The sequence below is a fragment of the Sorex araneus genome, chromosome 2, assembly GCF_027595985.1.
Source record: "Sorex araneus isolate mSorAra2 chromosome 2, mSorAra2.pri, whole genome shotgun sequence".
NCBI lineage: Eukaryota > Metazoa > Chordata > Mammalia > Eulipotyphla > Soricidae > Sorex > Sorex araneus.
In genome coordinates this window covers 332573208-332589409 of record NC_073303.1, presented here as the reverse complement: position 1 = coordinate 332589409, position 16202 = coordinate 332573208, and the positions used below count along the sequence as shown (strand labels likewise).

General features: G+C 42.8%; 1 protein-coding gene across 3 annotated transcripts in view; it reads left to right on the top strand.

The window, feature by feature from the left end:
- The first annotated feature begins 6876 nt into the window (after positions 1-6876).
- Positions 6877-16202, top strand: part of ROCK1 (Rho associated coiled-coil containing protein kinase 1) — a 127536-nt gene continuing 118210 nt past the window's right edge. For all 3 annotated transcript variants that reach the window (XR_008628511.1, XM_055126285.1, XM_004606010.2), the window contains exon 1: positions 6877-7794. Coding sequence is in view for 2 of the 3 variants with exons in the window: in XM_055126285.1 (XP_054982260.1) it covers positions 7702-7794 (93 nt within the window). In the remaining variant the exon portion in view is untranslated. The remainder of the gene's footprint in view (positions 7795-16202) is intronic.

Sequence of the window (16202 nt, the reverse complement as noted above, 5' to 3'; positions counted from 1 at the left end):
GAATATTTGAACAGCCAACTATATCTGTTATTACTTCCTTGACCTGCGTTTTCCTCTTTACTATGGCCACACACCTATCATCTCATGGATTCCACAAGGATACTAGTGTTAACCTTTGGTAAAAATTGATTATCTTGCTGGGTCAAATGGGAGCTCAACCTCTAGTTTTTTGAGAATCGTCCATATTGTTTTCCAAAAGGGCTGAACTAGCCGACATTCCCACCAGCAGTGTAGAAGGGTCCCTTTCTCCCCACATCCTCTCCAACAGCGGTTGCTTTTGTTCTTTTGGATGTGTGCTAGCCTCTGATCCAAAAGAACAAAAGCAACTGCTGGGAATATATCCCAGAAAAGCCAAAAAGTATAGTCGAAATGACATCTGCACTTATATGTTCATCGCAGCACTGTTTACAATAGCCAGAATCTGGAGAAAACCCGAGTGCCCTAGAACAGATGACTGGTTGAAGAAACTCTGGCACATCTATACAATGGAATACTATGCAGCTGTTAGAAAGAATGAGGTCATGACGTTTGCATATAAGTGGATTAGAGTGGAAAGTATTATGCTAAGTGAAATGAGTCAGAAAGAGAGAGACAGACATAGAAAGATTGCACTCATCTGTGGACTATAGAATAACAGACTATAAGACTAACACCCAAGAATAGTAGAAATAAGTACCAGGAGGTTGTCTCCATGGCTTGGAGGCTGGTCTCTCATTCTGGGCAACTCAGAGAAGGGAACACCAAGTAAAATGTGATTGGAGGTCATGTGGGGGAAAGATGATGCGGGCCCAATATAGACTAGAGACTGAACACAATGGCCACTCAACACCTTTATTGCAAACCACAACACCTAATCAGAAAGAGAGAACAAAAGGGAATACCCTGCCATAGTGGCAGTGTGGGGTGGGGGGGAGACAGGACTGGGGAGGGGGGAGAGGGATGTTGGGTTTACTTTTGGTAGAGAATGGGCACTGGTGAAGGGATGGGTTATCAAACTTTGTAAGGGAGAAACATGAGCACAAAAATGTATAAATCTGTAACTGTACCCTCACGTTGACTCACTAATTAAAAATAAACTATTAAATTAAAAAAAAACAAAAAACAAAGTAGAGAGAGAATGAGAAGAAATGTACCTGCCACAGAGGCATGGGGTGGAATGGGGTGGGGGGTGGCGGGAGGAATACTGGACATTGGTGATAGAAAATGTGCACTGGTGCAGGGATGGGTGCTTGATCATTGTATGCCTGAAACATAATTATGAAAGTTCATAACTGTATCTCATGGTGATTCAATAAAAAAATAAATAAATTTTAAAAAATTAAAAAAAATAATATGCATGGGGCTAGAAAAAAAAATTGATTATCTTCTGTAAGAGTGGGCTTGTGAGAGTGCTGTCTGAGGGTTCCCAAGATGGCAATGGCACTGTGCAAGGAAATAAGTTTTACAGAAATCTGCTCCCCTCTATTTCTCCATTCTGCTTCCAGGGTCAGTGCAACTATTTTTGCAGTTGAATGGAATAGCAGCTTCTAAGAAATAAAAAGCAGATGTTAAAGGAAGGCATTCCAGGGTGAGTCAGGAGTAGTCCTTAAGGGCTCTCCATGCTTGCTGCTTGCCCTTAGTTTTTTCTTGCTGTCATCTTGAGAGATGCCCACAGTTATGCCTAGCCAGTATGAATGTTGTTGTACATCTAAAAATATCAAACGGCCTTGATTCCCAAGCCTAAATGTTTTATGGAAAAAGCTTGGCTTATCTCAAAAGGTGTACTCTTACGTAAAGGAACATATTCTTCCTGATTTACCTCTGAGATCTAGAAAAATATGTACCTATAAACTACTTTGGGGTAAATATTAATCATATAAAACCAACCTCTTAGAATGGAAGCAACATTTTCACAACTTTCTGTTTACTAAGGTTGTTCAGAATCAAGTGACGCTGTTCTACATTAAAAAAATGTTTAATGCCCTTTTGTAGAGTTATTTTAAGCATGAGTATAATATTTCCTTGGAAATATTAGCTGAAGTTTCTATAAGAACTTAACCACATAACATTCTTAATACATTGGGTGGGGTTTGGGCCACACCCTGGGTTGCTCAGGGACTATACCTATCTCTATGCTCAAGAGTGTCTCTGTGCACAAAAGTTACACTGGCAGCACTCAGGAGACTTTATGTGCTACTAGGGATTTGAACTAGGTTGGTCGCATGAAAGATAAGTGCCTTAATCTCAGTAGAGTCTCTCTGGCCCTCCAGTCTCAACAATTTTGTTGTATGTATAATTATGCCCTTTATGGCACCAAATTTATGGCACCAAATAAATCATGTCCAATTTATGTCAGTTACCTAAACATATGGTATATATTTTTTGAGATAGAACAAACTTGATTATGCATTAAATTGAGAAATTATAAAATACAGGCAAAAGTATTTTTATGGGAATATGGTTAACTTCTTAATTATTTATTTAGAAAGGATTTACACTTTTTGGTACAAAGGTTTTGTTTAAGTAAAGACAGTAAATGTAAGGGTTATGGAGACAGCTCAGGTGAAGGAACACATGCATAGCACTGAATGTTGGGAGGCCCCAAATTCAATTTCTGGTACCACATGGCTGCACAAACACTGCTAAGTGTAGTCCTGATGGTCTTCAAACACGACTAAGTGTGACTTTGTTGTTAGTGGCCTCTAAACCCTGTCCTGCTGAAGCAACCACCTGACAGGGTCAAAACAAAGCAGAGTAGTCCTGTGTCTCCAAGCCCCACTAAGAATGGCCCTGACAGTGTATGTATATATTGCCTTGATTTGTTATTAAGATCCTCCACCATGAACATTCTTTTATAGTGGCAAATATATAAAGCAATATAGACACCACACACACACACACACACACACACACACACACACTTTTCTCCTGAAAACCCAACTATTGGGTTATCTATTGCTGAGAAATTACTCCTAAATATGGTTGCTCAAAGCCCCAATCCTTTTACTATTTGCTCACAATTCTGCAGTCTGGGCAGTGCTTGGCAGGATTAGTTTGTCTCTGTTCCATTTAGTGTCACTGAATGATTCAAATGTCTAAGGGCTCAAATGACTTGCCTCGGGTCATAAGAGGGAGTTCCTGTTCTCAACATCTGCTGGATTCTTCAATTGTCTTCCATGAGATCTCTTTATGTGGTTAGAAGATTGGCTTGCCTCACCCCACAGTGATCTGAGTGTAGTTGGGCTTCCCTGAGAGCTAAACAGTTAGTTGCCAGGAGAACTCTCAAAGCTCAAACCTGATACTGGAACAGTGCCATTTTTTTTTTTTTTTGCAGCAATCTACTGGAAGATCACAAGAGCCCAGCCTAGATTCAGAATGTGAGGGATCTCTACTAGGCCATGAATACTAGGAGATGTGTGTTGGGGAACAGTTTTTCCCAATGTGTCCGGGCATGTTGGGGAAAAACGGTTCCCCAACAGATGTGGTTTACTGAGGACCATCTTTGGAGGTTAACTACTCAATGTTTATGAAAGAAATTCCAAAACATCAACCTGAGTCTATTTCAAATAACCAAAAGCAAAAGAATGCTCAAATTAGTTGTCTTTCACTATACTCAAGTCTACACCCAAATCTTTCTGATTTTTTCCATGCTCTCTCCCAAATATGCCTCAAATTCTTCTAGCACTGCAGTCTTCATTAGGTCTTAGCATGACTTTCATCTAAATTAAATGTTTCCAGATGTTAAATGTTAAAATTCCCAAAAGCAGAAAAATTAAGATGTAGCTCTATATTTGCATAAGATTACCTTTTTCTTTCTCTTCAGTTTTTGGGTCACACCTAGCAATGCTCAAGGCTTACTTCTGTCTCTGTGCTCCGAGATCACTCCTGGTGGTATTCAGGGGACCATACGTGATCGTACTGGAGATCATACAATTGCAAGGCCAGTGCTTTACCTCCAGTACAATCTCTCTAGGCAGGGTTTTCAATTTAATACTTTTATTAGGCCTGTTTCATTCCCAACTGAGTCACATCTTGTACCTTACAACTCCTTACTTTATGGGAACATAAAGTAATGGATCCCTACTCTCATTTTGCTGTAGGTCGGTCAGGAAAACACCATCAGGTACTACCACTGGTTCTTCTTTCTTTATTTTTTTTAGTGGGGGTTGTTTTGGATGGTGCTCAGGGCTTACTCCTGGCTATGTGCTCAAGGATCACTCCCTGCAAGGTAACAGGGACCATATGAGGTGCCAGAGATCAAACCCAAGTCAACTGTGAGCAAAGCAAACACCTTATCCACTGTACTATCTCTCTATACCACTGATTCTTGATCCCACGTTTGAGAACCTCTGGTCAGGTCACTGTTACTGAACTATTACAGTCCTTTCAATCTCAAGCTTCCTAAGGTCAGTTAACATCATTGTTGTATGACTTATATTTTCCTAAGATTTCCTACATATCATACTACAAATTCTGTAGTTCCATTTCTCACATGTTGTCATTAAAATCTGTGATAATGAGTATAATATCATTGTGATATAGTTGTTAATGTATTAAGATTGAATAGAGTTAGCATACTCAGCAGTTAGAAGAGGAACTCTAAAGTTAGATTGCCTTCTAATCTGGGTCTGTCATGACCTGCCATTCAGTTTTCTCATCTATGAAGTAGGTATAAATACAGCAGGAGTTCTTCTAAAGTCTTAGTGAGATACTCTGTATAAAGTGCATGAAAGTGTACATAATAGATACCCACTATTCAAAATTAATATATTCTTATATTCACATATACTTCAGTACATGGTGACTGCACTTACTAAGGGAAATCTTACTAATGGAAATCTCAAATATCCAAATTGTTCTGAAGTGCCTTGTCATAACCAAGCAAAATATTTTAAAATCTAAAAGAATTTTTTTTTCTTTTTGGGTCACACCTGGCGGTGCTCAGGGGTTCCTCCTGACCCTGCACTCAGGAATGACTCCTGGAGATGCTCGGAGGACCATGTGGGATGCTGGGAATCCAACCCGGGCCAGCTGCATGCAAGGCAAATGCCCTCCCCCCTGTGCTATGGCTCCAGCCCTCTAAAATCTGAAAGAAATTTGAGGTCATATGATTATTACAGAGGAGGTTTTATTTTAAAAATAGATAGTCATCTCTCTTAGGATAAAAGACAACTTGTGGTATCTTAACAATTACTTTAGCCCTGTAGGGAAGCAAAATATTAAGATTCATACTGTATAGATTTTTCAGATTGGTTCTAATTCCACTCACATATTATCAAAGTCACTCATGCACTGTATAAGTTACCTGCACTCTTTTCAGATGGAAAGTAATATAATGCTCCCAGTTCTCTGAGAAACAACAAAATTCCTAATACCTAAAAATGGCAATAAAAAAAGACAAGCAGGGTTTAAAAAATTTATTTTGGGGAAAATGCCAGATTTATTTTAAGCTGGATGCTTAAAAATAAATTTAATTCACATGACTAGCTTAAAATACTGGAATCAAGCAAAGTCACTGCAAAAGTATTTCATGACATACCTGAATTTTATCTAGTTGTTCTCTTTGCTATTTTTTATGAAGGCTAGCTCTATATCTTTTTTAATAGAGGATATTATAGCTAAATAACCCCTGTATCTAATAAAAACAGAATAGACATTTTAAAAACTGTGGAACGTTTTCTTAAACTCTGATTCCAACCAGAAAGTGGGTAAACCTGTTTAGATGGTGCTCACGGCTTTTTGCGTAGAAGACAATGGTAGCGTTTTTCAGTATGGGAAGTCTTCCATATTTTCTCTTTCCAATAAACCCTAGTTTGATTTATACTTTTGTGCAAAATTAAAATGTATTAGAAAAATTTTTTTTAAACAATTGAAAGCAAGGGACTGAAGATCAAATAGCCGAATTCAGAAAAAGACTTTATTTAATGCAAGGAAAAGAAGGGCTGGGAAGTTCCCAGATTATGGGAGGGGTCTCCTAAAGAAGGATTCCTTAGATTTTCTTCTTGAAAGCAGTGAAGAACATTACTTGACCAACAGATTGAGCAACAAGTCTTTCATTCCCTCTCATGCCACAGCTAGTGAGGCAACTGAGTTAGGAGGAAATGCCCATTATTTTTCTGATCTACATTAATACTGGTTAAAAAAAATCACAACTACGTTTCACTGTAGTTTTGGAATGGAAACGGCAGGATTTCACATCAACAAGAGAATTCCTGAGGGAGTGTTCATAGTGTTGGGAAAAAGTATGAATAACTAAAATGATTTAACAACCAGAATAATTTTTTCCCTCTGGGATTATTCCCCGTAAAAGAAAAAAAACCAAGTTGAGTCTGACTTCTAAGGGCAATGCCGTCCGGAGTCGGTCGGCCAGTGCTCCGGACACGCGCGCGGTGCGGGGGCTCGCGGACAGCAAAGCTGCGTCCCGAGTGTCACGCTCGCCCGGCGTTGACAGACATCCGCAAGACCCAACTCCGCTAGTTTTAAAACGCCGGGGCCTGCCAGCGAGCGGCATCTCGTGCTAACGACACCCTAGCGCCACAGTACAGGGAACAAATACCTTCTTCCTCTCCCGTCACAACCCTCCGGACCGCCGCAGTCGGCAGGAAGCCCGGCAAGCCGCGGAAGGCCGCGAGGGCTCCGCCTCCGGGGCGCGTGAGCCCGGCCGGGCGGTACAGCTCGCCCCACCCGATTGGCTCCTCCCCGCGCGGTTGCCCCGCCCACTCCGGGAGGCCCGGTCGCGCCCCGCCTCCCGCCCGGGCCAGCCCGGGCCCTTTGGAGGCGCCGGCGTGCGCGCGCCTGGAAAGTTCGCCTCTGAACGTCCGCGCTCCGCATGCGCAGTGGCGCCGCGGTCTCCGTTTGTTTGAACAGGAAGGCGGACATATTAGTCCCACTCGGCCCCCCTCGCCCCACCCCCCGGGCTTTCGCCTCCGCGACTCGCCCTTTACCCGGCTGAGCCCGCAGACCCTCCCAGAAGCTCCCTCCTCGGTCGTCGCCGGCGCCGACCCTCGTCCTTGCTCGCCGCCAGCTCGCCGGACTTGCCGCTTCTCGGATCTCCATTGGGCACCGACCTCGCCCTTGCCCGCCCGTCCACCGCACAGCCGCGCCAGCAGCGACGGGACAAAATGAGAGAGTGAAGCGGCCCCGCGGGGACCAGCCGCGGCGGAGACGCATCGGTGCGTCGGGCCGGGCCGAGAGGAGCCGGGGATGCGAAGCTAGGGCGCCTCGGGCGCGTCGGAGCCGAGCGGGCCGGGCCAGGCCCGCGGCCCAAGCGGCGGCGGCAGCTGGCACAGCTCCGCGCCCGCCCTGCGCTCAAGCCTTTTCCTCTTTTCCCCTCTGCCGCCGGAGGAGCCTCCACCCTGCGCTTGGCTGCCTCGCGCCCCGCCTGCCCCTGTCGGGACGGGGAGCCCTCCCTGTGGCGGGCGGCCCTCGCCGGAGCCATCGGGCTGCTGGAGACGGCGCCGTCGGCTGGCGTGAGGGGCTGCCGGGTGGGATGCGACTTTGGGCATCCGAGCGGCTGTGGGTCGCCGTTGCCCCCGGCCCTGGGTCTCCGGCCGAGCGGAGATCCCCGCAGTGAGGGGGCGGAGGGGACCCCGGGCGCACCTGGTGACCCTGAGGTTCCGGATCCTCGGCTCCGCGGCCGCGAGCCCCTCGGCGGAGGAAGTTGGGTGAAATTGCTTTCCGCTGCCGGTGTTGGTACGAGGGTATTGTCACAGCAGCAGCACCATGTCGACTGGGGACAGTTTTGAGACTCGGTTTGAAAAAATCGACAACCTACTGCGGGATCCCAAATCGGAGGTGAACTCGGATTGTTTACTGGTGAGTAGCGCGGCGCCCCGCTGCTCTGCGGGTGCCGTAAGCCTTTACTCTTCTCGGCTTTGCGGTCTAGCCCGCAGAAGCCGGTTTTAGGGGTGCATAAGCTTGGAAACACCCGCACTGATGTTTTTAGCCCGCGGAATCTCGAAGGGCTTCTAAAACCACTTGTCACGGCCCTGTAGATCCTGGCCCCGGATGGTCACTGTGCAAACCACAGGCAGAAATCTTCGTGGTGTCCCAGTTCAGCTTTAAACAAAAGGCACTTGGTTTCTGCTCTCGCAGGCATCATATGAAAAGTCACCACGTCAGTTATTGCTAGTCTGTAGACTTGGATGGAGATTTCGGGCGTGCTAATCTTTCTGATAAGTTCGATAGTATTGTTGGAAGGACTGCTTTTCCGTTTACAGCGCTTTTTCCCTAAGGGTTTGGTTTTAAGAGTAAACAGCGCGACAGTGGAGAATCAATATTGAGGAAGCGACTTTTGAGCCCAGATGTCATAAGTGACTAGAGTCTGAAGGAACTTTTTGCTGGAAGATGAAGTGCAGAAACCCAAGGGAACTGATGGCATACCATTTCTGTATTGTTTCTTTAAGCAGTACCCTTAAATACAAAATAACCACACAGATAATTATTGTACCTGCCTTTTTGGATAGTGCTTAATGGTGTTAGTTCAAAATATTGGAGAAGTTTTTAAGTGTATGAAAAGACAAAATCCGATTTTATTTTTATTGTTTGGTTCTTTGGATCACTCCCAGGGCTTACTCCTGCCTGTGTTTTAGGGATCACTCCCAGTGGGGCTTGGAGGAACCATATGGGGTGCCCAGGGATCAAACCTGGGTTAGCTGTATGCAAGTGCCTTACCTGCTGTACTGTCTTTCTGGCCTCAAAAGTTCTGTATTAAAAGTCTTCCAGTGATTGAGCATATATGGTTTATCTGTAACTGAAACTCGTTAAGTTTGTGATTTTTGCCCTAATGTCAATAGCTGCAGTCTCTTTAAGTTCTCTATTTACAAACAATTCAAAAGTTAAATGGTTCCATTTCATTTTATTATTTTGTGGGGTTTTTTTTGGGCAACACCCTGAGGTGCTCAAGGCTTGTTCTGGTTCTGACCTTATGGATCACCAGGCTCAGGGAACCAAATAGTGTGCCAGTGATCTGACCTGGCTCAGCCGTGCGCCAAGGCAAGCACCTTACCCGCTTTAGTATGGCTCCAGCCCTAAGTAGTTACGTCTTAGTTCAAATAAAATACATCTCTATAGCTACAGGAGCAGGAGCGATAGCACAACGGGTAGGTGCGTTTGCCTTGCACACTGGCCGACCGGGGTTTGATTCATCTGCCCCTCTGGGAGAGCCCAGCAAGCTACCTAGAGTATCTCGCCCCCACTGCGGAGCATGGCAAGCTACCCGTGACATATTGATATGCCAAAAACAGTAACAAGTCTCACAATGGAGACGTTACTGGTGCCCGCTTGAGCAAATCATTGAACAACGGGATGACAGTGACAGTGATTATAGCTATAGGAAGTTTGCATGTGGATAGTAATTTACAGATTCCTCAAGGAACCAATTTTGGAGATAGAAAATAATTCTGATTAAATGATGCCATCCATGGAAATTAAAAACTCCTCTAGAATCAGTGGAAAATCATACACATAATTTCAAATTAATGTTCATTTTAGTTACTCTGGGTATCGTTCTCTATTTTTAAAAGTTCACTGTTATGGAAGACTTCTCCCAAAGCTTTCAAAATGATTGTATGTAAGCATCCTTGACAGTGAATTAGAACGTAGTAGGTTTTATGTTTGATATTTCTCCCACTTTATGGGTTCTGTTGCGAAGCAGAAAGACTGATGTTTAAAACAACATTTTATTGAAGGAGAGTAGTAGAAAAACCAACATTTTTCTACTACTTTAACACTTATCCAAATTCTGTCTTTTTTTTTTTCAATTCCACTTTGCTTCTGAAACTCTATTCCATGAAATGACGTTGTAGGGAGGTGTTAGCAGCTTAATTTCCCCCTTATTTTCTTGTTATAACTTCATTTGTTGGGAACTTGGTAGATTTGTTGATGAGTCGGGGAATGGTGAACTTTTTCCTTGAGATCACCCATCTTTTGAAGTTGCTTTCCCCTGTTGGTACTGCTAGGAGCAGTTAATCTCATACCTACGGATTTTCTATATGTGCACAGATAAAGCAGAAATCTTTGACAAGCCAAAGAAACATGATGTACATTTCTATTAAAAAAAACTGGTATACGTCATATGTACTCCTGGAAATTGAAAGAGAAGACATCAACTTGAGTTGAGAGAGCCAGAGTATGCTTTTTGAGAAATGGATGTATCCAGATAGAGTATTGATAGGGGGAGTGGGATATAAAGGCATGACTGGCCATGACATGCTTAAGAGCATCAGAAGAAAAAATTGGAAGGATTGCTCATGGCTTGATTGCTAGACTATCGAATGTTTAGATTTTCTTCAGTATGTTGTGGCTATTAAATATTTATAGGTAAGACTGCTAGGAAGGCAGGAAGATAAACCTGGTAGTTGTATACAGGAAGATTGCATGGAAAGAGACCGGGATGGTTTGAAATTGGAGGTGTTTTTAAAATTATTCTATCGTGGGGCTGGAGTGATAGCACAACAGGTAGGGCTTTTGCCTTGCACGCGGCCGACCCGGGTTCGATTCCCAGCATCCCATATGGTCCCCCAGCACCGCCAGGAGTAATTCCTGAGTGTAGAACTAGGAGTAACCCCTGTGCATCACTGGGTGTGACCTGAAAAGCAAAAAAAAACCAAAAAAAACCAAAAAACTATCAGTCCAGAAATTATTGAAGCCCCAAACTTGAACATGATAATGATGGATTAGGAGGTAAGGTAGAAGCGATGAAATGTGCTTGGTAAGGTTGGGAAGAAAGGAGGAACTAAAGAGGATTAGAAGATTCCGAAAACTCTAGCCTTAATTACAGTGAAGCTGATGAAAACATGAGTATAAGAAACAAAGTTAGATTTGGAAATTGCCTTGGAATGTAAGCCTATAAATACCTATCTATTTCAGATATATTTGAGGGAGTAGTGGACCAAACATGAAATCATCTGTAGACTATTGCAGATACTAAACCGAGCTCCTAATTAAAGATGGCCATTTGATAAAGTAAGTGTAGAGATCTACAGAACCAAGGGTAATAGATGAAAGTTGAACAAAGGAAAATCCATGCAAGAAGGCAGGCAAGGCTATTCAGGATTAGCCACATAGGGAGCACAAAGTTGTCCAGAAGTATGATATGAAAGAGAAGAGGCAATAGATTTTATTCTTTCCTTGAAATATTATAACCAAGGTCCTTTTTGCTGTTTAGTTCTGCAGCTGTTTAGTGGTAGCTATTAATTTTTCATTAGCATATAAATATGAAGTTAGTAAGGATTAGGTTTGTCCTGGAGACAAAAGTCATTTTTCTGATTTTGAAATGTCTAGCTTATATTTTCTTTGCATGATAGTTTATATTTACAGTTACTCATTCACATGTTGTACTGTAGTAACTTTCTTTTTCAGTGGGTATTCTTATTTTTCCTGTAAGGACTTTAAATGTCTTATTTGTAGTTTGGATGATACCTTTTTACAATTTATTGTCTTTCTAGTATGTTGGCAGCTTTCTATTATAAGACACTTCCTACCTATTTTTTATAGTTGCCACACCATATTTGATGGAGTTCAGACAGTAGGCAACAAATCATAGAGAGTAATATAGCTCGCAGGCTACCGAGAGTATTCCGTCTATACGGGCAGAGCCTGGCAAGCTACCCGTGATGTATTTGATATGCCAAAAACAGTAACGATAGGTTTCATTCCCCTGACCCTGAAAGAGTCTCCAGTTGTTGGGAAAGACGAGTAAGGAGAGGCTGCTAAAATCTCAGGGCTGGGAGGAATAGAGACGTTACTGGTGCCTGCTCGTATAAATCGATGAGCAACTGGATGACAGTGATACAGTGGTACTATAAATCACGAATATTATTAATTATAAAATGATGTACTTGGAAGATTGATACCCAGTTTTTCCTTGAATATGTGTAACTTATTCAAACAAATTATATATTGAAAATATAAGCACTAAAATAATGTGCAGCTATTAAGGTAGTAGGGCAGCTACTCACTTATTTTCTAGATCATCAAAATGACCCAGCCTTGGTTTTCTGTCACTTTTTCCAAGCATTCTATTGTTTTTTTCTATCCAGGTAATGGTTTTGATCATAAAGAGTTGTTTTTCTTTTTTCAGCTTTTTTGCTTTAGGATTATTTTATCTAGGACTTATTTATAGTTTCTCACTAGTTCCGAGTATCTTTGGAAAAATTAAGGGGTAGAGTTTGTTTTTAATTTTTCTAGAGAAAAAGTGCATAGGATTTTTAAGTAAAATAGAAAAGATAAAAGTAAGTTGGTGAGAAGATTAGGGGTCTGTTTGTCTTGAAGTTTCCCATACAATTCTTGAAAATGCAGCTCTCTTGCTATTACATGTTTATCATAGTGCTTTGAGGTAGCAGTTAAACATGTGTGACTTTTCTTTCCAGTGTTTTGTTTTGCTGTTGGAGGTGTAACAAAGGATGAGTTGAAGGATGAAAAGGGAGTCCTAACACTTTTGTTTCCTGTGTATTTGTTTATTACTATATTGTTTTAGTCCCTTTTTCAGAATGGAAAAGGCAAATGTATATGAAACTTGGGGTGTTTGTTTTGCATTTAAGGTTTTTTTCCCCCCAAAATCTTCCTGGACCAGTGCCTTCTCATCTTCCATTGCTGGCTTTTTTCTTTCAGCCTCAATCTTTGGCTTTTAAGACATTTTTCTTGCTTCACTGTCTTGGAGAATTTATCCATTTGTACAGCTTTCACTTATCAAATCTCTGCATGTGATATAAAAACTTGTATTTTCTGATTTCAGGTCTTTCTATTTTGGGGACCTCTCAAGGAGTTTGCAGGGTGCCATGAGACTTGGGGGCCATTCCTGGTGATTCTTGTCCATGTGGACTGGACAGTTGAATGCTAAGTCCTGAGAATGTGGTGCACACAAACCCAGAAATTTTGGGAACCTCCAGGTGCTTGTGGGCTTCCAGGGCCACACCCAAGGATTCTTGGTCATGTGCTGGGGATTCAGCCAAGGTCTGAATGCAAGGCTAGTGCCCTGACCCATGTACTATCTCCCCAACCCATGATTTCGTATCTCAAATGTCTGACTAATCTCTTCTTAGGTGGTATATTACTATCAGAGTATTCATATTCCAAAGTGGGTTTTCTCCCGTATACTTAAATGAGGGGTTGTTTTTGTTTGTTTGTTTGTTTTAACTTACCTGTGTATCATTCAACTGATTTTTTATTGAATTTCAAGCTGAAATTTTCTGGTGTTCATATGAGAACTTTTGAAAAGAGGAAGTTGCTCTTTTCATACATTGATTTTTTTCACCAAATCTTTGGGTGGGGTCTGAATTTGAATTTAAATCCAAAGTTTGCCCTGTACTTAGTATATGATTTTAGGTGAGTTATTTTTAGTCTCTTAAAGCTTGTTTCATCTTCCTGAAGTGGAGAGGGTATAGTACTAGGTAAATGGAAGGATTGAGTAATATTAAGACAAAGGCAGGAGGGAAACTGGGGACATTGGTAGAGGGTAATGGACACCAGTGAAGAGATTGGAACATTGTGGGCCTGAAACTCAATTATGAATGTCTTAGTAAGTCTGCAGTTCATGATTATTCAATTAAAAAAAAAAGACAAAGCAATCTTCTTTTTTTTTCTTTTTCTTTTCCTGTTCTTTTTGCCATACCCAGTGGTACTCAGGAATCACTCCTGACAGTGCTTGGGGGAACTATATGGGGTGCCAGGGATCAAACTTGGGTTGGTCATGTAGAAGGCATGCACTTTGTCTCCTATACTTTCTAGCCCCCAAACAATTATTATATCATTTAGCAGTCTCTTGTTAATTGGCAACTATTACTATTGTCATATTTATAGTATTCCTGTTTTCTTTGGGGGGGTGGGGGAGGGGCCACACCTGGCTGTGCTCTGGAGTCAGAGATCACTGTTGGTGTTGCTGGGAGTGGGGGTAGAAAGAACTCTAAAAAGTGCTAGAGAGGCTGGAGCGATAGCACAGCGGGTAGGGTGTTTGCCTTGCATGCGGCCGATCTGGGTTCGATTCCCAGCATCCCATATGATCCCCTGAGCACCGCCAGGGGTAATTCCTGAGTGCAGAGCCAGGAGTAACCCCTGTGCATCATCAGGTGTGATCCAAAAAGCAAAAAAAAAAAGTGCTAGATATCAGTCAGCTGCATACACGGCAAGTGTCTTAGCCACTATATGATCTTTCAAGTCCCAGTATTCCATTTATATGTACTAGTCACTGTTGTTAGACTAGATATACATATTGTTTTCTCAAGGTGCAGAATAATCTATTGGGCACCCTAAACCATGCCAATAAATTCACAATCCATGTATTCTTTGAGGTGTCTAAGCCAATTGTAATGGAAAGTGAAGGTATTTACATAGACTGAGTAGAATGAGGTGGGGACTTTTTTTTTTTAACTTGGAGTACTGCTATTTTTCAGCCATTGATTAAGCTGATTGAATTGGGTGTGAACTCCACATGACTTTTTCTTTTTCCTTTTTTTTTTAATTGAGTCACTGTGAGATAGTTACAAAGCTTTCATGTTCAAGATTCAGCCATACAGTGGTTGAACACCCATCCCTCCACCAGTGCACACTTTACACCTTTACACCACCAGTGTCCCCAGTCTATCCCCTCCACCCCCCCAACCCAGTCCTTACTCTGCCTCCATGACAGGCAATTTCCCTAATACTCTCTCTCTCCTTTTAGGCATTATATTTTGCTTGAATTTTCCAACCACCATTCAAGCCTGTCAGCCAGGGGCTGATGCTTGATCATTTGTTGTCCATTGCTCATTTTGAATATCTCGGGTGCCATGGCCATGTGCTTCTGGAATCCTAGATTGTAGATTGTTGGGTTCAGAGACATTTCTGTAGGACACTAATTCATTTTGGTATCCATTTGTGCATCTCTGGACCAGGGCTGTTGGTTTGCTAAGATGGCGCCCGGAGGCACATTGTATGTATGACAGCAAGGCTGATGAGCGGGAAGAGTTGGGAAGGGACAGCCCGGCGCCTCTGCTGCCATGAGGCATGGAAATTTACTCCTGGAACGAGCATACCTGGGCCTTGCTTGTGGAAGCTCTTGGTCACCGGGATTCCATCTGAAGTAGGTGGGGAGAGTGCACCTGCTCCATCTGGGGTGCCCCACTGAAATTGGCTATGGGGCCTGGAGAAATCTCTGGCTCTGTGGTACCTTCCGGGACTCATTGCTGTGTCTTTGGACCAGGACTGTTGGTGTCCTAAGGTGGCATCTGGAGGCACATTGTGGGAATGACAGTGCGGGTGGGGAGCTGGGGAGGGACAGCCCCATGCCTCTGCCACCATGTGGCGTGGAGATTTATCCTGGAACCCACATACCTGGATCTTGCTTGTGGAAGCTCTTGGTCACCCAGAGTCCATCTGGAGTAGGTGGGGGAGGTGGGGATTTTGAGACTTTATTTTGTCATGATTTATGTACATATTGTGTGCTATGGATTCATATTGTTAAATACTGTTGGGAACTCATTTACTACATCATGAATTGGTATATTACTTGTTTGCTGTCTTTTATACTTTTTATATGTGTTCTATAAATAGGCCTCTTTGTACTATAAGCATTCTGTGGGTATATGGACAGATGGCTCAGACTAACATCTGAGACATGAACTAGGTCATTCCTTAATATCTTGAGTTAAAAATATTTTCAATCTGGGGGACTGAGGAGAGTACAGCAGGTAAGGTGCTTGCCTTGCTCATGGCTGACCCGGGTTTGATCCCTGGCACACCATATGGCCGCTCTAGCATTGCCAAGAGTGATTCCTGAATGCGGAGACAGGAATAAGCCCTGAGCACTGCCAGGTGTGGCCTAAAACCAAACAAGCAAAAAATACTTATATGCTCTTTTAATCTAGAAGAAGGAACCACATATTTTATTTTATTTTGTTTTGTTTTGTTTTTTCTTTTTGGGTCACACTCGGGTTGCACAGGGGTTACTTCTGGCTCTGCACTCAAGAATTACTCCTGGCGGTGCTCAGGGGACCATATGGGATGCTGGGAATCAAACACTGCTTGGCTGTGTGCAAGGCAAACGCCCTACCCGCTGTGCTATCACTCCAGCTGTCCGGCCCTATTTTAAAATAAAGCAAATTCTCATTCGATTTTGCATAAGTTTACAGTTTCATTTTTATAAGTTTTGATAATATTTAACTATGGTCAAACGACTAGAGTGTCTAGGACTAGGAGATAGTATAGTGGATTAAGTGCTTGCCTCACATGCTACTGACTTGGGTGTG